The sequence below is a fragment of the Strongylocentrotus purpuratus genome, unplaced genomic scaffold (genome assembly GCF_000002235.5).
Source record: "Strongylocentrotus purpuratus isolate Spur 01 unplaced genomic scaffold, Spur_5.0 spur5_scaffold_1, whole genome shotgun sequence".
NCBI classification, from domain to species: domain Eukaryota; kingdom Metazoa; phylum Echinodermata; class Echinoidea; order Camarodonta; family Strongylocentrotidae; genus Strongylocentrotus; species Strongylocentrotus purpuratus.
In genome coordinates, this window is record NW_022145594.1 from 47,370,093 (window position 1) to 47,392,888 (window position 22,796).

A 22,796-nucleotide genomic window follows, 5' to 3' on the forward strand; every position below is an offset into this window, starting at 1 on the left:
GATATATGCAATATAAAAGCCTTAACAGTGAGCATTTTATCAAAAACGGTATATGCATATCTTGGGGGGGGGGGGGGGAGGGGAGGGAAAAAATTCCCCAACCCCCATCCCCCAGAATTTTCGCCTATAGATAATAGTGAAATTGAAACGCTCAAGGATCTTCATTCCAACTGTTTTATGTACATAATGTAGATATTTCTGAATATTGTTTCAAGTATTGTCGCCCATGTCATATCACCATTTTCCAGAGGACCACACTTCTGTCGAGTGAGAAGGACATCTTACACCATGGATGAATTCTGCCTCCTCTATCTACTCCTGATCCTCTTGATGAGATCTGGTGACGTTGAAACCAATCCAGGTCCTAACACTGCAGTAAGGTATGCATACTTGTAGTTCCTTCAGGGGTTAACAATACAGTTGAGTTCTGGGCCCTGTTTCATAATTGTTATCGATAATAATTTACAATAATTGTTATTAGCTACTGAAATTGTGGCATTTGATTGGCTGAGAGCAGATTTGTCATAGAAATTTAGCATTTGTGATTGATAACAAATTTTATGAAACAGAGACCTACAGTGAAATTACGAAGTTGCAAAAGAACCAATCAAAATGATAATTTTGCCCAGTCTTGCTAAAGTCACATGTACTGGACACAGACATTTTCGTGAATGCATGAGTCAATGTGACACTTAAAATCATCATGTTATCAAACAAACTTAGTGATTACATATTATTCAGGATGCTGATGATAATTATGATGACGAAGGTATAATGATATTTTAATAATAATGATAATAATCCTCATCATCATCATCAATTCTAGTAATGATGGTACATGTAAACAATATCATTATTTTTACAAGTAGTAGTAATCCTTTTCTTCTTATTATTATCATCGTCATTATCATTATTATTGGATTTACTAACATACTCTGCTTTTTGGGGAATAATTACCTTTGCCAGAACAAAACCGCACTCACCTGCAACTTTGGCAATATATGTTTCAAATGTTAAAATCACATGCAGGCATTATATTCTGATATCCCCAGAATAGTATATTGCATACTAGAGCACTTATGTAATACAAATTGTTGAGTGTCACATGATAGCTTCTCAGCCAATAGGATGCTCTCTAACTAATTTGTACCCAATTGATTTATTATTCATTTTACAGTACTGTCAGTGAAATGGAGTTCCTGAAGCTGGCCCAGGACATCGCTCCATCTTACTACAACGCTGTAGGGATATCTCTAGGCTTCTCCTATGCTCAACTACAGACAATCCTGGTTGAGAATTTGAAGAACTACACCAATGCGTTACTAGATGTGTTTATGAAATGGAATGTCGAGCAGCAAGCACACTCAAACAAACGACAGGTTTTGGCAAACAAACTACGAGAGATTAAGTTGGGTGGCCTGTCAGACGGATTACTCAATGGACCTCCAATTCCAAACAGCACAGGTAAACAGATACTAATTCTTGCTACACCAGAAGACATGCATAGGAAACCATGCATACAGTGAAGTCAGTTTTTACCCTAGAGATAGTGAGTGCTCTGTGTTCTATACATTTGCCACAATTTACAGAAGTGTCAAGTTTTATCAGGCTCTTTGCATGTTTTCATAATTTACTATTAAACTTAAGTTTTTGGTACAGGGCTTCCTTAGGACCTACAAAACAATATTAGGCTAGGAGCCCTCGTCAAAAATTTCAATTCGAGGGTTTCGGGGCGTGGGCATCTTTTTGTAGCCCCAAATTAATTTTATAACATTGATTTGTTGTTGTACAAATGCCATTCATTGGTACAGGGCTTCCTTAGGACCTACAGAATGATGGTAGGGTAGGAGCCCCCGGCATAAATATTCATGTGTTATTGGGGGCCCCATGGTGTTTGTACAACAAAAATTCAATGTTTTATTTGTTGGCTACGAGGCGACGCCCCCGCCCCACACCCTTATATGATATTCTCGCCGGGGGCTCCTACCCTAATATAATTCAGTAAATCCTAAGGAAGCCCTGTACCAAAAATGGCTTTGTACATCAGCAAATCAATGTTAATTTACCTTCTAAATTATTTGGGGGCTACCAGGCAACGCCCCATGCCCTTATATGATATTCCTGCCGGGGGCTCCTACCCTAATATCGTTCAGTAGGTCCTAAAGACGCCCTGTACCAAAAATGGCATTTGTACAACAACAAATCAATGTTACAAAATTATTTGGGGGCTCCAAAAAGACGCCCCTTCCCCCACACCCTTAAATTGACATATTTGCTGGAGGCTCCTAGCCCAATACAGTCAAACCTGCTTTAGTGACCACCTGTCTACAAAGACCACCTGTTTACAAAGGCCACATTTTGTGTTTCCCTTGGGCGGTCCCTATAGACAGGTTTGACTGTATTATTTGTTAGGTCCTAAGGAAGCCCTGTTCCAAAAGTGGTGCTCTTATCCGGCAAGTAACGATAATCAATAAATTTGACGCTAAGCCACCTGACACTAGTCAGGTGGCTTAGCCTCAAATTTATCTAGTCAGGTGGCTTAGCGTCCAATTTATCGATTATCGTTACTTGCCGGATAAAAGCTACATGTAAATAAATCAGATCTTAAATGCCCTTAAAACTTAATGAAATCATATAAATTCAGATAAACATGTACGACTTTGTGTCTTTGGGTACATGCACCTAGTCGTAGGTCACACTATTAGCATCAGACCTTTACAATCCTTTTAGATGTACCTTGTACAGATCAAACTATGTTTACCTATAGAAATCTTGTGAATATGGATTATTTATGTATTTGTAGGAGGGCCATCAAGACTGTCAGAATCACAGACCAAACCTCCTTCAGCTGAATTTCAGACCAAACAACTTTCTCCTGAACTGGTTAAGCGGTGTGCAAATGATTTCAAGTTCAAGTACAGGTCAACTCTCTGTAAGATCAGAACTGATCCTCTCGATCCTGCTTCCACTGTGCAGTTTAAAGACATGTATACTAATCTCTTCTTACAAGAAGAACATCGGAAGGAGAAGCGAAAGCTAGATTACAATGATATCCTAGATCTCAAAGTCAATGGAGAGTTTCCCAAGCGGATCATGGTTCAGGGAGAGGCAGGGGCTGGAAAAACTACATTTTGTGCTAAGATTGCCTGGGACTGGATGGAAGGGGAGTATTTCAGTGACTTTGTGTGGGTCTTGATTGTTCCTCTACGTGAATTTAAGCAACATACTATTGGTAAGATTGCAAAGTCTTATCTGGACAAAAATAATCCAGCAACGGTTTCACAGATCACTGAGTATATCCGGTCAAATCCTGACAAGGTATTCATTGCATTCGATGGGCTAGACGAAGTCAGGGGCAAAATCATGAAGACAGAATCTTGTGAATCACAGCCTACTGATCAAATGCAACTTCAGCCATCACAGCCAAGTGTCACCTCCTCAGAGGCATGTGGAAGCTTATCTGAGACTGGTGATATTGCACTTGTAGATATTCTTTGTTCAAAACAACTTGCCTCTTGCCCAGTCTTGGTGACCACTCGCCCATGGAGAGCAGTAGAGGTTAGATCAGATGGTGATCTAATGAAGCTCTACACATTCATTCATGTTGAGGGTTTCAACAGAGAGAATTTGCCAGTTTACATTCACAAATACTTTCCAAACAATGATGATAAAGCAAATCAGCTTATCCAGTTCACCAGTGAGAATGGTGTCATATCTGAATACATGGCCCATTATCCTATATATGTAGCCATGCTGTGTCTTATGTGGAAAGAACTCAGCGAGCAAAGACTAAAGGAAATGAAATCACTGAAAACTTTTTCTCAGATATTCAAAGTAATGATTGCCTTTCTAAAAGAACATTATGCTCAGAAAATGGTAAAGAAAGTAGGCAGCCCCTCATTTCTTGCCTATTTGAAACAAATCGATGAGCTCCTTGGACCGATTGCTAAACAGGCCCTCAATGGTCTGCTAGAAAATACCTTGACTTTCAGTGAAGATGATTTCAAAATATGCCCAGAATCCAAAGACACTGCCTGTCGGGTAGGGATTTTGTCTCAGGAGGACAGAATTACCACTAGCATGGACATCCATGAACATGGGAGGAATCCTCATGTGCAATTGCCAGTCTTCTTCCCTCACAAACTGTTTCAGGAGTATATGGCTGGAGTCCATCTTGCTTCACTATATGAATCAGATCATCATGAAGATCGTAATGAATTCAACAGGCTGATTGAGCAAGTTGTGCTGCCAAGGATGGAGGAGTTTAGGTATCTCCTGTACTTCACTGTGTCACAGAACAAAAGTATTGCAACCCATGTAATGAACTCTATGCTTCAGGGAGTATACAGGCATTCGGACAGAGAGTTATCTTTCATTGTTGATGTAGCCTTTGAGAGTCAGGACCCAGCTGTAGCAGCCTTGGTGAAGAACAGGTTTTCATCAGAGAAGATTGAGCTGACCATAGACACAAGCATGACAGCACACACTGTAGCTGGTTATGCATTCATTGGAGCATATGTGGTAAGTTTAATCATAGTTAATAACCAAAATTAGTTCATCCATTTTTTGTGCAAGTTCTTAATTTTGCATATTTTGTAATTTTTCTTATAGTACAACAGTATAATTATGGAAGGGTGCATCCTGACTAGCACATGTCCTATTGTCTGTGCCAAATATCTATGTATATATCAAGAAGTTACTCTTCTTGTATACCATTGCATGAAAGGTATTACTGTATTGCTGTTGGTATTTAAATCAAATCAAAGAGTTTTGAACAGTAATAATTTGGAAACTAGAACTGCAATCGTATAACGATATGCATTGATGCCTGCATTTCAATTTCTTTGAGCAGATAAAACAAGCAATTAGATGATCCTATGTACAGTAAAAGCAACAAGGCACACATCATTTCTCACGCATGGTTATTTTCCATATATACTTTGGCGTACGTGGCCTTGCATGCTAGCATACCAAATTACCAATATGTGACGCATATAGTGCGATACATTGTAATGCAGGATATAAAATGGCATCTAAAAAGTCCAGTTTGAAAAAGTTTAAAATCTGGCTATGAGATGCCCTGCGTTTGGCCACGCAGTATATACTCGCTAAATTTCAAGATAAAGAAAAATTGGGAAGGGGGCCAAAAATCAGTCTGAAAATTGACGTAATAGTAGTTACAATTGGGCAGAAATCTTGCGTAATCTGAATTGTGACCTGCTTTCAAATTGAAATTTTTTTTTAGTGTTCACTATCACCCCTGAAAGTTATAGTAATTTTTCTTTTTCAGCACTCAATATTGTAAAATAATTAACGATTCTTGAAAGAGTCGATTTTTGACTAAAATTTAGAGTATAAAGATTGCATTTTGAAGTGCCATTTGTACCGGGTAAGTCAAAAACGAAGAGCAACTCTTGCACTATCTAGAGTAATTTCTTAGAAGTTGGTAGCATCTAGGATAGTAGGATAAAAAAATATGCATACAAAATATGAAATGAATTTGGATAAAGGGACCTAATTAGGGTTTAGAAGCACTGCGTGCAAACAAACGTGATTTGGGTGGAAGAGGAATAAGATAAAGAATTCAGAACGCGCAAATTTACAAGGCATTGACGAGGAGACGTCAATGCAATTACATTGAAGCTATGCATGTACTGGCACGTGCATACAATATATACGAAGTGCATCTATACCTTTAAGTTGAGATAACATTTTGGGAAAGGGAACTTCATCAATAGTTTGCACATTTTCATCCCCTACAAAAAATATATTGGTTTGTAAGTGTAACAGGGCACAAAGGAATCTGTTTGATATTCTTGCATAATTGGTGTTATTGATATTGCAACTCTTAACGTAACAGGTTCATGTACATGATTACTGTAGAACAGTTCATCCTTTCTTCTGCTTCACTCTCCCTTGGTAAGACTGAATACATGTATGTGCATGCTCATGCAAGCAGGGGGTATCAACATGATACTTCTTTTCTCCTTTGCGAGCCTCGATTTCTGCACATATCCACCCTTTAAATTTAGTGATTGTGCTCCTAACATCTATAAATGATTAAGTTTTGAGGCACCAGATGGTCACTGTGAACTTAAATAATCTCCATTGAAACCTGTTTTTTAGACTTATACCCTCCTTTTATGTTGTTTTAAGGATTTTCTGTATAGTACATGGTAAATCAAGATGAGATAATTCTACTGTCGCAAAAATAGAAATGTGATATGGAATATCATGACAATAGTTCTTTAGCCTGTACCCTTATATGCATGTATTTCCTTTTCTCTCTTACTCTTGGTAGTTCTAGCACCACATCTAGGGCAACTGCTCATGTAGGTTACACATGCATGCCTAACATCCAAGTAAATGTCTATATTCTGCATCCCATCAGTAATCACTTTTTCATTTTATTCAGGCTGAAGTCAATATTCATGGAGATTGTGGACCTACTATGTCACTTGATGTGGCAGAGATGATGTGCTCCATGCCATCCTTGAAGAAAGTTACTCTATGGTCTATAGGATTCTATGATCGTTTTTTTGAAACACTTGCAAGGAAAGGAAAAGAATCAAAGGTGAGCAGTTCAACCACAATTGTGATGTATGATATGTGTGATTGTTTAATTTAATTTCACCTCATTACAATTTCTTCCCTTTTCTAATCTACATTTTACTTTGCCTTAATTTTTTAAAATGTCTCATATCGGTCGTATAATTATGCTGGTTCTTTTGACAGAAGGATATATCAATGGTCTTTTCACTAAGGCAGCAGCAGTGTTAACAAAAGCATTTAAGTGTGCATACTAACCGTTGAAACCTATGTAAACAGTCGTGTGCTTATAATAAATAATAATCTATAGAGTAATAGTGTAAGGATTTTGGGGCTTTGGACGCCTTCGGTTTTTTCCCTGCCAGCACCTGGAACGCTCCGGGGGGAACGTGCAGCCAGGGTGCTGGAGCCGATCGAGCCTCACCGGATACGCAGTATGCCAAAGCCAGCTGCTCGGCTGGGTACAGACGGTCCAATGTTGCTGCACATGCTCGCAAATACCACCCGTCCAGCATCAGTGATTTTCCAGTGATCAAGGAACAAACGTAGCGTTGTACAGGGCGTCCGTATTTCTTCCTCAGAAATCAGGGGGTTCTACAGTGGGAGGAACACAAGACCTAGACCTCTAAAAACGTAAATGATGATCTTAGACAGTTCTTTATGCAATTCAGATCTTTCAAAACACAGAAAGGACAGGGAAGAAGAAAAAGGAGTAGCTTGAATGTTCGTTTAACAGAACAGTCTTCATGAAAGAGAGTTGAACAAATGTAGCTTTGTACCAGGCGTCCGTATTTCTTCCCCAGAAATCAGTGGGTTCTGCAGGGGAAGGAACTTTAGACTTAAACTTCTAAAAATGTAAATGATGATCTTAGACAGTTCTTCATGCAATTAAGATCTTTCATAACACCGAAAAAAGGACACAGAAGAAGAAAAACAAAACGTTTAAATGCCTGTTAAACAGAACAGTCTGTACGGAAGAAAAAATGTTGGCAAGCACAGGGTTCTCAGGTATACAGCATGCGTCTTATTTTTTCGTATCATAGCGAGCCCAGATTGAGCTACGCGTTCTCTTTCTTCAAAACATTTTCGGGTAAGTTAGCATCGACTACTATGCTTTGCTGCAGTGGGTAATTACCTTAGGCATAATTCTTTTATTATCCCCTCGCTGAAGTCGGAGGGGATATAGAAACGCTGCTGTCCGTCCTTCCGTTCGTAACAAATTTGGTTTCCTTCCTTCCGTTCTTCCGTTCGTAACAAATTTGGTTTCCAATCGATAACTTCAGTAATGTTTGACGGATTTTAATGAAATTTGATATGAAGGTACATAGTATCAAAATACAGGCTAAGTTCAATGTCGGAGTATGTAGGTCAAAGGTCATAGCTCATTAAATATGCAAAAAAATACACGATCGATAACTTTAGTAATGTTTGACGGATTTTAATGAAATTTAATATGAAGGTACATGGTATCAAAACATAGCCTAAGTTCAATTTCTGAGTATGTAGGTCAAAGGTCACAGCTCATTAAATATGCGAATCTGGTTTCCGTTCGATAACTTTAGTATTGTTTGACGGATTTTAATGAAATTTGATATGAAGGTTCGTGGTATCAAAACACAGCCTAAGTTTGATTTCGGAGTATGTAGGTCAAAGGTCACAGCTCATTAAATATGCGAATCTGGTTTCCGTTCGATTACTTTAGTAATGTTTGAAGGATTTTAATCAAACTTGATATGAAGGCACATGGTAACAAAGCACAGCCTAAGTTCGATTTTGGAGTATGTAGGTCAAAGGTCATAGCTCATTAAATATGCGAATCTGGTTTCCATTTGATAACTTTAGTAATGTGTGACGCATTTTAATGAATTTCATGTTCTCCTGGATTGTTTTAAAATCCAATTTGAAACTTCTTGAAACAGTGCCTTAATTACCTGTAAATGTGCCCAACATGAAGATGTGTGTTGGGTAGCTGCATGATGAACATTTTTCTTGATAAGCCAGACATGGCGCGACATGCCACAAATCTAATGATAGTACATTTAAACATTATCATTATCACTACTAGTAGTAGTAATCCTTTTCTTCTTATTATCCCCTCGTCGACAATGTCGTAGCGGATATTGTAACACTGCTGTCCGTCCTTCCCTCCGTCTTTCCGTAACAAATCTGGTTTCCGATCAATAACTTTAGTACATTTATAATTGAGTCAGCTCATGAGCCAGCACAGCTCGAGCTCCCTCGCCTGGACCATGGGCCTGGATAGAACGTTAACGTTAGAAGTCAATGAATAAGCGAGAGAGTGTGATCGTTGTAACTACTGCATGTACTGAGCCTGACCTTATCTCGAGAATAGCATATTTTAATGTAAATCTATAAAACACTATTTCACAAGATATGTTCTCAAATGTGATTTCAAATTTTATATATTCTATTGATTGGATTAGTTGAATATGGGGGTTATTCTTGCCTTTCCAATCTAATTGTTGCAGTCAACAGGGGCGGATCCAGCCAGCAGCGAGGGTGGGGGCCCAATTCGTCAGAAAATATTTAGCGAGCCGACAAATAAGCGAGGGGGGGGGGGTAATGACCACTAATTTTTTTTTTTTTGTTTTTGTTTTTTTTTTTTGGGGGGGGGGGGCTCAACTGGGAGGGGGAGGGAGGGGGTGGGTCAGTGAGCATTTGTTTTTTTTTACTCAACAACCCCCCCCCCCCTTGAGGAAAAGAAACAAAACAAAGGTTAAATTATGATTACAATTTTTTTTAGATACTGTTTTTGGTTTTTGCCTGGGTTGAGGACCGTCACCTTTTTTGGTTAAAGGTAAAAAAATGGGGGGGGGGGGGGTAATGTGTACTAATTTTTTTATTTTTGGTCAATGAGGGGGGGGGGGGGCAGCGAGCACTTTTTTTTTTTACTCAACACCCCCCCCCCCCTCCCCTCCCCCTTGAGCAAAAAAAAAAAAAAAAGGTAAAATTATATCTTTGGGTTGCCAGGGGTAGGGGCCCGCCTTCTTTTTTTTAAAGGTAAAATTGTGGTTACCATCTTTGTTTTTTCTTTTTTTTTGGCCACGGGTTCCACTAGTAAAACAATGAATAATTTACTATGATTAATTTAAAGTCTGCATGCAGCAATTGTAAACAAGTATAGCAGTGTGTACATGCAGATTTTCTAGCTAACAGCTGATCGCACCTGAAGCGTAAGTGCATAAAAAAACTAGCGTCGGAAACAGTAGGATATCGTCATGCATGCCGGGATCGAGAAATCTTCACGAATCTTCGGGCTAGTGAAGATGGACCAGTGAAGATTTCCGGTGTAAATAGCTCGCTATTTCGTGATCTGGCAAATTTCCCGGATCAGAAATAGCCGGGCTATTTGGCCAACTCGGGCTGATGAAGACAGGCCTTCTCTCTCTTTTTCAAATTTTAATGCTATCCACTAGCCCCCTTGAGGTGCCCGTTTTGAGGGCAATGCCTACAACTTCGAAAAGTGTGGGGTATGGTTTTGATCGATATTAGAATGATATTAAACATTGGGTTAGTTTACTTATCAAACCGGGACTTAATTTTAATTGGATCTCAAATTAGTCCTGTAGAAGTTTTTCAGACCTGGAAAAGTTGATAAGTACAAGGTTTTGTTGTTGATTTGTGTTGTAGATGAGTATTGAAGTAAATTCAGCTTGGTTGCCAGCTTGGCAACCTTGAGCAACTTTTTTAATAGCCATATTAGCATAATCATCTAATTAGCATAATATGTGCAATATGTAATAATGTTGCTAATCTCAATCCAGGAAGCCTGAAAATATGGATAATAGGACTTTTCAAGGGTTTTCTATGACGAGGAATTCATTTATGACACCAGTTTTTGATTCCAAGTAATGCAATTGTCTTAAACAGCATAATTAGCATAATTATGTACAATGTATGGACTTCATTGTCATTGTTTATCTATAAAGCCTTAAAAATGGTGCAATGCAACATTGTAAATCACTTTTGAAAGACTAATCATTAATTCATGAGAAGATATTACATGTATATGTAGTATAATTAGCCTAATTAGCATAATATTCTAATAAGCATAATATGTGCAATATGTAATAATGTTGCTAATCTCAATCCAGGAAGCCTGAAAATATGGATAATAGGACTTTTCAAGGGTTTTCTATGACGAGGAATTCATTTATGACACCAGTTTTTGATTCCAAGTAATGCAATTGTCTTAAACAGCATAATTAGCATAATTATGTACAATGTATGGACTTCATTGTCATTGTTTATCTATAAAGCCTTAAAAATGGTGCAATGCAACTTTGTAAATCACTTTTGAAAGACTAATCATTAATTCATGAGAAGATATTCCATGTATATGTAGTATAATTCAAAAGTGATTTGCAATGTTGCATTGGCATATTTTTAGGCTTTATAGATAAACAATGACAATGAAGTCCATACATTGTACATATATATTATTTATGCTATTAAAGACAATAAATTACTTGGAATAAAAAACTGGTGTCATAAATGAATTCCTCGTCATAGAAAACCCTTGAAAAGTCCTATTATCCATATTTTCAGGCTTCCTAGATTGAGATTAGCAACATTATTACATATTGCACATATATGCTAATTAGAATATTATGCTAATTATGCTAATTATACTACATAATTATACATGGGATATCTTCTCATGAATTAATGATTAGTCTTTCAAAAGTGATTTACAATGTTGCATTGCACCATTTTTAAGGCTTTATAGATAAACAATGACAATGAAGTCCATACATTGTACATAATTATGCTAATTATGCTGTTTAAGACAATTGCATTACTTGGAATTAAAAACTGGTGTCATAAATGAATTCCTCGTCATAGAAAACCCTTGAAAAGTCGTATTATCCATGTTTTCAGGCTTCCTGGATTGAGATTAGCAACATTATATATTGCACATATGCTGATTAGATGATTATGCTAATGTGGCTATTAAAAAAGTTGCTCAAGGTTGCCAAGCTGGCAACCAAGCTGAATTTACTTCAATACCCATCTAGAACACAAATCAACAACAAAACCTTGTACTTATCAACTTGTCCAGGTCATGTACATGGTGTATGGTACCGTCTACTGGACTAAATTGTGCTTACATGTTTTTTGATCTGTATGAACATCAAATAAATCATTGTATTCAACTGGTTATATAACACTGGATGGCAGTGTGTGGGATAAGGCTTGGAGGTTTACAGGTGCTATATACGAATAAGGGATGTTTGGAAGAAACTGAAAAGTCTATTATTAGGAAACTATCGTCATGTATTTCACAGGTGAGTGTCCTACATTGTATTAACTAAATACAGATCCGTGGGTATCTCACAAGTTGTATTACTATGACATCACTATTTTAATCAAAATGGCAATACCAATGGGAGAATGGGTAGCAAGGAAACTACAAAATGTGGAGATACTGTTTTCCTTGCTAAGTAATCAAATAGGAGTAATTTAAAGATATTTTTGCCCGGCTCACAATTTTTTTTAGTAAGGCTGTCAGTTGAAATCTGTTGGATTTCATTTTCCTTAAAGATTACGAGTGGAATATTAAAGAACACAAAGACCCTTGTGAAAAACTGAACCTTAACTAAGTCCTTGCTTGTACTAGGAAGGGTTTTTCCTAACTATTCTAAGCTCTGGCAGGTAGTCTACATCTAACTAACTACTGGAATCCATAAAGCCCCACCAGATCTGTATAAGGAAGATAATAAAGAAACACATCTGTTTCACCTAACTAATCTACATACTAAACCCTTACTTTACTGGGCTATTTTGAGCACTCTCTGACTGGGGGGGGGGGGGGGGGGGGGGGGTGGGACCTGGGAGCCCCCCCCCCTATGATCTCGGCCGTCGAATGTCCGATGAACACGAAAATTTGCATATGTGTAGATATTTACGTAAGGAACATAATGGTATAATTAGTTTTTTCCTAATATGCAAATTTTTGTTGTTATAGCATAATTAATTATGCAAAATGCTAATTTTATGCATTTTACAGAAACACTACATATTTGTCCGTAGACTTGTGAAGAATCTTGAAAATGTATTGAATAAATGTTTCCTTCATCTCAAATTCATGAGGTTTCATTGTTTTTATGATATTTGAAAATGCATAGGTTAATTTGCATAAATTATGAATACGCAAATTACGCATTCATGAATATCAAATATCAATAATTAATGCAAATTTGATGCGATTTTCAACTATTTATTTTCTTATGTATTTTATTGTTTTTTATTTCCTATTATATCTATTGTTTTATTTCTAATGTATTCTTTTGTTCTGGAATACATCAAGTTACTCTGAGAAACATATAAAAGCAATTTGATATCAATTCATATCTTCACATTTCTGCTTGTACATGAATATATGCAATTATAGCACTTTTTTTATGACATGCGCATACTAATTGTTATGTTACACCCTACAGGTATATCCGATTTCGACGAAAATGGTATCAAAATGTGCGCAAGATTTGAGGGGAAAAAGTCATGTAACGACAATTCAAAATTCCAAGCGGTTGCGGCACGATCTCCAAAAATGTCGAGGGGGGGGGGGGCCTCCCAGCCTCCCCCCCAGTACAGTAAGGGTTAACACCTTGTACCTAAAAAGATCTGAAAGCACTAACCCCCTACGCGATGCAACACTGAATTGGGACAATCTAAACAAGAGTGAACGTTGTGGCGTAGTGCTTGAGAAGAAGAAAAAGACCACTTAAATAATCCTTTTAATGAATTTCTTTTTTGTCAGACATGAGTTGAAGAAATAAGATGATTCATTTGTTTTTGTTAAAGGAAACCTAAACCCAAAGAATAAGTGCAGGTATTCTGAGAAATGAGATGTATTCCTGTCCTTTGATGTACAATATTCCTTACGAAAATGTATAAGATATATATAAATGAAGATATTCCTGGCATGCTGTGATGCCTTTTAGCGTGACATGGGCGCAGCCATTTTCTTGAAAATGTGACGTACCTGTTGAAGTTGTACATGTGTCATGCACCAAGCTTTAGTTGGAAAGGATTTTTAAATCGATAACGAAACCTGTACTTTTCAATTTAAAAAAATAATAACTGAGATGATAGAAATTATATTAGGTGAAAAATAAATAATAGGGTCACAATTGTAACAAAATTCATTTATAAATACTACACTATAGCAGTTGACAAATCTATTTCATTTATGAGAAACCCTCACCCCAGAAGAGAACTAACTTATTTATGCAATTTGCGTTCTGGCAATTATAGTACAAAGGATAATAGCAGGTGAATGAAATGCTTCATCACCACACACGTCTGGAAAGAAGCATCCATAAATTTGAATACATTACTTGATAAACGACTTCGCATAGTACGTCACATTATCAAGAAAATGGCGATGCCCATGTCGAGTTGAGAAACTGTACTTTATTTTTGCTTTATTCCTCTCTCATAAACTTTGGTAGGGAATCTTGTGGATTTATGGGCAATAATATAATAAATCACTCAGAATAAGTAAAGTTATTTCTTGGGGTTCGGTTTCCTTTAAGAACATGAATATTAATACAGCTGTATTATGCGTATATACATGTACTTTTTGATAAATATAAGAATGCAATGACAAAATTTAGTTGAGTTTATGAACTTATGACAAACAATGCAGATCCAGACTCTCAGGTTTCAAGATACCCAGTGTCCCACACCAGCTTCATCAAAACACTTCGCAGAAGCACTTTGTTCTATGCCAAACCTGACTGACCTAACAATTGGAATGAGGAGGGTCACTGAGGAGTTCCACTTTACATTGAAAGCAAAGGCATCATCCATGAAGGTATGTGTGTTCTAAAGTAAATTTCATGGAGAGGGTCATGATATAAATAAGAGCAGTAATGATTATATGGTGCACATATATATATATATATATATAGTTATTTTTAATTTTAATTTTTTGTAAAGTTAAATGCCATTCACTTGATACGTCGGAATAGTCATGGAATGAAAGCAAACTACACTTTCTTGTTTTAGATTTTATTGAAACATTACATTTTTTAAAATATGTCATCCTTGACTGAATAGACCCTCAATGTCATCTCTCCACTTTCTTCTAATTCTCATTCCTACCTCTTCCCTTTCTCATTCTCACCCTTCCCTTTTTTGTATTGCTCTTATATATTTGTGTGTGACTGTGGGTGTGGGCATAGACATGGTTGATATCCACTGTAGGAAATGTTTGGTTTTTCTTTTCCCCTTCTAAATATACATATTCAGTCAGTACGCTGCTGCACGAAAAACGCCTGTATTTATCCTAGTCGTATGCAAGCCAAGCGCTCAATATGCATCAAGTATGAGTTCTTAGTCAATGAAACTTGGACTATAGGGTTATCAAGTCTCCCCAATCATGTGAGTAGAATTTCAGGTCACTAAGTTAAGGTCAAAGGTCATTTAAGTTCAACAAACTTAGACTTTGTTGTGGCATCAACATCAAGATTTTCAAAATGCTTCTTCTTCGTTATTTTTCAATTTATGCACATTTATTCCAAAAATAATTTAAAAATCACAAAAAAATGCTTCTTCTCCTTCATATTTCGACCAATTTTGATTTGGTTTGCTTTAAATCGTAGAGCTAACTTTGGTACACTAAACTTCTACACAGAATTTTGAAATTGTTTTCCATTAATTATGGTAATTTATGCAAATTTATTCCAAAAATGACAAAAATTACTTCTTCTCCCTCATTTCTTGACCGATTTTGATTTGGTTTGCCTTATCTGGTAGAGCTAAATTTGGAACACTAAACTTCTACACAGAATTTTGAGATTTTGCTCCATTGATTATTTATGGTACTTTATGCAAATGAAATGAAATGATGTCCCTTCCAGGGCATCAAATTTTTATTTTTTGACCAGTTCAAAAGTGTACCACAAAAAATTTACGATATTTGTTGTTGCGAGATGCGGATGAGCGCTACGTCATTGACGTTCTGGTTTATCATATTGAATTGCGTTATGCAGGCGAGACCGCCGAGAGCATTTCCCAGTTTAGACATCATTCTTTGTATAGTGTGAAGATCAGGTTATTTGGTGATTCGAACGGGTCAAGTTCACGTTTTTTTAAAAATAGTTCCACATTAGGAAGATATATGAATACGAAGATTCCGATCACCTACCGAATGACTATTCGTCAAAAGTGAACAAAATTATGACTTCGAGGTATGTTTTCTAGGCACAAAGAATGGCGTTATTTCAACATTTTAACCCCATTTCATGTAATTATTTTGGTATTTATCGATTACAAAGATTGACCATGGACAGTGATACGTTTGAATTTGGAAAGTTTAGTGTTAGTTTCTGTCTTTGATAAAGAATTGCACTCAAAACTCCATGAAAATCTGTATGGGGGACAACACTATATGATCAGGTAGGCACTACGCCCCTGCCAAATGTTCTTCCTCAATGGAGGAACATTTGCGCGTTTTAGACCATTTTGCGTCAGTTTACCCAACTTTGAGTACCAATTTCCGGTGAAAACATGATTTTCATGTGACTTTTGGAAGCAGAGTTCACTAATTTCCTGTTGGGGAACCTCAAATTAGACAACTGATTTAGCAATTTCAGACATTGCTGAACACATATCGACATCAAAATACATGTTTCTTATTTCAAACAGGTCAGGTTTACGGAAACAAAATTTAGTTACAAAACTAGGAACGAAAACTTTTCAAAATGAAACTTCGTTGCATGGCGCGGAAATATATTAACATTTTATATCATTTGAAAGGAAATTTTCTGGAGATAGACTTGCACAAACATGGCTGCTCAAAAACTGCGCATGCTCGAGAAATGGAGTCTACGTCATCCCTTGCAATATTTTCGCACGATATCATATCTAATATCGTAACTTCTCGTTAGTTGATATTATTCCTCGAGCTGTTTTGAGAGGCACAACAACGCACGCACAATATGCTCATTAGCGAGCGTTCAGCGGTCTGACGGTATATATACCTTGTAATTTTGATTTCTTTTGCAATTTAATTGTACTTTGGATTCAGCAGCGTTACGCCACCGCGTCATATTCTCGTGTGCGCTCTAACTGCCACATTCCTTGACAGATTTCTTTCAAATTTTGTATGGAGGTGTATCTTGGTATAATCTACACACCTCTTACTTTTGGTGATGCTGCCCTCAGTGTTTCGTCTTTTATACGGTAAAAAGCCATATTTGTGTGGATGGTTTGTGTTCGCTCTATAGGCCACATTTCTCACGGGATTTTGTTCAAATTTTGAACGAAGGTGTATCTTGGTATAATCTAGAAGCCTATATATTTTGGTGATGCTGCCTCCAGTGTTCAGTCTTTTATAGGGTCAAAGGTCATATTTTGATAGATATCTGGTTTGCATTAAATGTAATTTTTGTTCATGCTAAAAATAAATTGAATTGAATTGAATTTAAAACTATGCATGTGGAGATTCAGTTGAAATTGAAGTGTCTATAAAATTTATATTGTTTTGATCAATAATCAATATCCAGCCTTTTCCAAGTTTGATTGATAGGAAAAATATGTCAACAAGATTATAAGAGCCAATTTTAATAAAGGCTTGAATTTACCAAACTGTACAATAGCAACAACCCTCCTGACTTAGGGTTCTTGTGAAATCCAGAGTTATGAATACCTTATATACATGATTAGCAGATGCAGATTTCTGGATATTATTAATTTTCAGTGTTAGTAGGAGAAGGACCTATCAATGCAAACAGGTTGAAAGCCCTATAAAGAATCTCATAGAATGTTAAACAAAACACTCTTACTTAATCATCCTCTTCATGGAAACTTCGGTGTGTTCTTTTTGTAAATAGACAAGAGTTTATTTTGAAATAAAAATCTATTCATTCATTTTTGTTGAGAATGTTATTATGAATGCAACTATGTAATCAATAAAATTTGTGTGAAGTGTAAAAATGCAATGAAAAATTTGTTGATAACACATACGCATGTATATATCAGCCTAGTAACTATATTCACAAACAATGCAGGTCCAGAGTCTCACGATTCATACTCTCCGGTGGCCCACACCAGCCTCATCACATAACCTAGCAGAAGCACTGTGTTCTATGCCAGAGCTGACCTATCTGGCACTCTTTGGAGGGTATCTCACTGAGGATTTCTACTCTACATTGAAAACAATGGCATCATCCATACAGGTATGTGTGTCCTAATGTAAATTTCAAGTGGAATATTAAAGAACGCAAAGACCCTTGCACCCAAGAAGATCTGGATGCACTGACCCCCTGTGCAATGCAATGCATCCAACACTGGATTAAGACAATCTAAACAAGAGTGAACGTTATGGCATAGTGACTCAAGAAGAAGAAGAAGACCACGTTAATCATTTTAATGACTTTTTTTTTTGAGAGAAAAGAATTGATTTTATTGTTGTTAAAAATGTGAATATTAATACAGCTGTATTATGCATAAAGTTGGTTATAAAAATAAGAATGCAATAAGAAATTATAGATGATTTACTTGACTATATTCACAAACAATGCAGGTCCAGATTCTCATGCTTGATAAATTCAAGTGTCCCACACCAGCCTCATCACATCACCTAGTAGAAGCACTATGTTCTATGCCATGCCTGAAGAGCCTGAACCTGAATGGAAATGATCTCAATGAGGATTTCTACTCTACATTGAAAGTAAAGGCATCATCATTACAGGTATGTGTGTCCTAATGTTAATTTCCTGGAGAGGGTCATTGATAGAAATAAAGAGCAGTAATAATTATTTCGTGCACATACATAGTTATTATTAATTTTGATTTTTTTTGTTGTTGTAAAGTTAAATACCATTCACTTGATAAGTTGGAATAGTCATGAAACATGGAATGAAAGCAAACTACACTTTCTGTTTTTGTTAAATGATGTCATTCTTGACTTAAAGGTACTATGTCCCATCTGCAGGCCCAAAAAATTAAAAGGTTAAATTGCAACAGCATTTAAAAGATAATACTAATTTAGAACGTCCCTAAAAAAGGGGGCCTTCAAAATGTCTTTAAGTGGGAAACTAACGACTATTAGTTGTCAAATCGACTTAAGTGCTACCAAGCCAGTAAGTAATAGTCTGAATTTCAGACCATAGTACGGAATGGTCCTACGTTTTGTGCTGCGCAAAGATTCAATCATTTTAATTTTGGCTATTACAAGAAGTGGGTTATTGATGTAGACACCACTACAAGAAGTGGGTTATTGAAGTAGACAAATGCTCATGTACAATTTACAGCTCATTTTATGTATGTTATTACCAAAGAGGAAAAAGCCGGCCAGTCTCTCAATAGTGTCTGACAGTGCAGTCTAGCAAGTAAATGGGTTTCCTTGCATAATTTGAATATTAGGACACTCCTAACGTTTAAATTAAAAAGATTTAACAGGACATACATGACATATTCATAATTCCTGCAAAGGTCTAGAGAATTTGATGCTGGCTGCAAAAGGGACATAGTATCTTTAATAGACCCTTTCTCTCTGTTTACATTGTTTTGATCAATAATTAATATCCAACCTTCTCCAAGTTTGATTGATAGTAAAACAAATTATAAGTTATAAACAGTCATGGTTCAGTGACAAAGCAATGGCCTCGTAACTGTGAGGCCCCAGGATCAAAACCGTGTCAAAGTGCTATATTAGTGCCCTTTTGTGGTGCATTAATCCTCATTACTGTCATTTATGATTTAAGGGCGTAAGTCCCCTAGTTGATAAGCATAGTAGCATACACATGCTTTAGCAGTCATGCAAAACACACATTGGCAAATTATTATTCAATAAAATCTGAGAATGTATACTATTATCTACCGGTAGATCTATTATTGTATCCGCCAGCAGTATGCCGGTGGGGTACTTTGGATTCAGCAGCTTTACGCCGTCGCCTCCGCCGCGTCATATTATTTTATTCTTTTGTGCGCCCTAACTGCCACATTCCTTGACGGATTTCTTTCAAATTTTGTATGGAGGTGTATCTTGGTATAATCTACACACCTATAACTTTTGGTGATGCTGCCCCCAGTGTTCCGTCTTTTATAGGGTAAAAGGCCATATTTTATTCTTGTGTGCGCTCTAACTGCCACATTTTTTGACAGATTTCTTTAAAATTTTGTATGGAGGTGTATCTTGGTATAATCTACACACCTACAACTTTTGGTGATGCTGCCCCCAGTGTTCCGTCTTTTATAGGGTAAAAGGCCATATTATATTCTTGTGTGCGCTCTAACTGCATCATTCCTTCACGGATTTCTTTCAAATTTTGTATGGAGGTATATCGTGGTATAATCTCAACACCTATAACTTTTGGTGATTCTGCCCCCAGTGTTCCATCTTCTATAGGGTAAAAGGCCATATTTAGGTGGGCTGTATCTAATACAGACCACCTTATAATTTTGTTAAAATTGCCTTTATTATTATTATTATTATTTATTATTTATTTTTCTTATTTCGACCCACTTTTTTGTGTTCAAGATAATTTGAAAATGGCTCAATCAAATATCTTAAAATTTAACACACATATGTATAGGCATATTCACAAAACACAGCAAATTTTTCGACCTTGACCTTGACTGATGACGTCATCTAGGCGCCATTTTGTGAAAAATTTTGAAAATCAACTTATGATCATATCTTCATAACCAAAAGTAATATCTCATTCATATTTATCATGATCAAGGTCAATATCAGTCCGGTCAAATTCAGGTCAAAAAACGCGCGCGTGCGCGTACGTCCGCGCGTCATTACGCGCGCAAAAAATTTAAATGCTCGAAATCGTCTTAAATTTTTTTTGCATACGTTTCAGGTCGTTTTAAGCATTTTATAAAAAATCGCGCGCACGAGCATGCGCGCGCGTTTTCGCGCGTTACACCATTACACAACATAGAATCGCCATTTTTTTTTCTTTCATGATATTTCTCATATTTTTTCGAGGAATTTGATACCATGTTTATCTCTTTATGTCCATTAACAACAAGATGAGCGTCAATTCAAGAAAAATGCCCGTGCGCGCGAGCTCTTTTAATACATAGCATATATGGGCAAAAACATGCCTATACAAAATCCATTATAGCTCTTTGGAATGAACCGTGACCTTCAATTTTTTTCATATTTAGATAGAGTATGAGTCGAAGATATGATTCCATGTCTCATTTGGCCATTAAGTGTATCGTGACATCATCATAATGGCCTTGGATCTCAAAATACGAATTTGCATTTTATGAAGTCAGCATATTTATGTAAAATTGATTGTATCTCTGTAAATATTTATCGATTTTCTTCCAAATTTCGATATGATGTAGCTTAGACAATTTTCTACAAGCTCAGTCATCACCATTTTTCATTTTGATGACGTCATCATAGTGAAAATTACGATTAAAGGGCACATATGAGAAATGTCTTAAGTAGCGTGTTATGCCTATTGAAGGTGAATTTCGTACATCTTTAATCTACATGACATTGTTTTTTTAGCAGTATCTCGCTTATTTTTGCTCTATTTTGTCTCAAAGTTCAGTTTGACCAGCCCACCTATACTTGTTCCAAACAAGTATTATATGTCTAGTTTATTCTTGTGTGCGCTCTAACTGCATCATTCCTTGACGGATTTCTTTCAAATTTTGTATGGAGGTGTATCGTGGTATAATCTCAACACCTATAACTTTTGGTGATGCTGCCCCCAGTGTTCCGTCTTCTATAGGGTAAGGCGCCTTGGATCAATTCGAGTGGCAGTAATCACGCGGCTTTACGCAACGCGGCCTAGTTTGCGTGAAAGCCACAATCGTCCAAAACCCTCTATTCAAAAAACGCGTGCGAAAATCCCGTATAAAAGACCGTACGCTCCAACGACTCCAGAACAGAACTCGACCTACTCATAATGATTTCAACTGGTACCAGTTGACCGCCCTCTATAGGCCATTTAACTCTCAAACTATGCAGGGACTGCGGAAGCGGGTGGCTGTGGCTTTTCTTTTTTAGTAGACACGTTTCATAAAAGCTCCGAAAAAGGGGTTTATAGATTGTTCGCATGCTCAGACCTCCCCACCCCCCTACTCTTAAAAACGCTCCGCGGCCCCTGCTATTTAGGGTCAGAATTCAGATTCCCTTCCTCAAAGGGATAACTTATTAAGAACAATTATTTATCACACATTTATACTTAGCATAATAAACATTTTTTGTCATATCAGTTTGATGCAACAGAGATTTATATTCAAAAGTTTTACTTCTTATAAATATTATTGTACTAGCTGTAATATTCTTCTCTCCGTTCATTTTAGCTTCTTCTGAATGTTTCTTAATCTCTTGATGAAATATAAACACCAGAAGCTAGTATTTAGTGGATGCAAACAAAACATTGCAGCTGATCGGTTCGAAAATCCAAAACATGAATAGACTTCCTGCTTTTTCACTGCAGATCATAACAAAGCGAATGAAAATGGGCAGACCGTACTAGTTCAGATAATCCGGCTATTGTTTTCTATCATTGGAATAATCCACCCGCTTCATCTTCTCACGCAAACAGGCTGGTGAATGTACTGCCGTTGTTGTTGTTTTATTTAGGAAAGTCAGTCAGTTTATGACCATTTGTGCCGAATAATATGAACAAGTTTGTTTTTAATTCTAATTTACGTATATGCACTCACATAATATGCGTGTATATTATGAATAATATATAAAAAATATTTGTTTTTAAGATATATAATTATATATTACATTTTTTGGTCACGCTTTGCTTAAAATAGATTATGATTATGTCCATCATACGGACAGAATGAATTGAATGTGTATTTTCATTATATTATATTGCAAGCAAGTGGCGGAATAGAAAACAATATGAAAGATGAAGATGGAAAACGACATTGGCAGATATAGACAAAGAGAGAGATAGACAGACAGAGAGAGAAAGAGAGAGAGAGAGAGAGAGAGAGATGAGAGAGAAAGAGAAAGAGAAAGAGAGAGAGAGAGAGATGAGAGACAGAGAGAAAGAGAGAGAGAGAGAGATGAGAGAGAAAGAGAAAGAGAGAGAGAGAGAGAGATGAGAGACAGAGAGAAAGAGAGAGAGAGAGAGAGATGAGAGAGAAAGAGAAAGAGAGAGAGAGAGAGAGAGAGATGAGAGAGAAAGAGAGAGAGAGAGAGAGATGAGAGACAGAGAGAAAGAGAGAGAGAGAGGGATGAGAGAGAAAGAGAGAGAGAGAGAGAGAGAGATGAG

General features: G+C 36.8%; 1 protein-coding gene across 2 annotated transcripts; it reads left to right on the forward strand.

The window, feature by feature from the left end:
• Nucleotides 1-225: 225 nt before the first annotated feature.
• On the forward strand, nt 226-7,793 carry LOC105445545 (NACHT, LRR and PYD domains-containing protein 12-like). 2 transcript variants are annotated; one of them, XM_030978373.1, is made up of 4 exons: nt 226-380; nt 1,178-1,464; nt 2,804-4,521; nt 6,416-7,793. In XM_030978373.1, the coding sequence occupies exons 1-4, from the start codon at nt 289-291 to the stop codon at nt 6,626-6,628; spliced, it is 2,310 nt and encodes a 769-aa protein (XP_030834233.1). In that variant the 5' UTR covers nt 226-288; the 3' UTR covers nt 6,629-7,793. The 2 variants fall into 2 exon arrangements, with proteins under 2 accessions (XP_030834233.1, XP_030834234.1); XM_030978374.1 differs by having other exon boundaries at nt 2,849-4,521.
• Nucleotides 7,794-22,796: the final 15,003 nt, after the last annotated feature.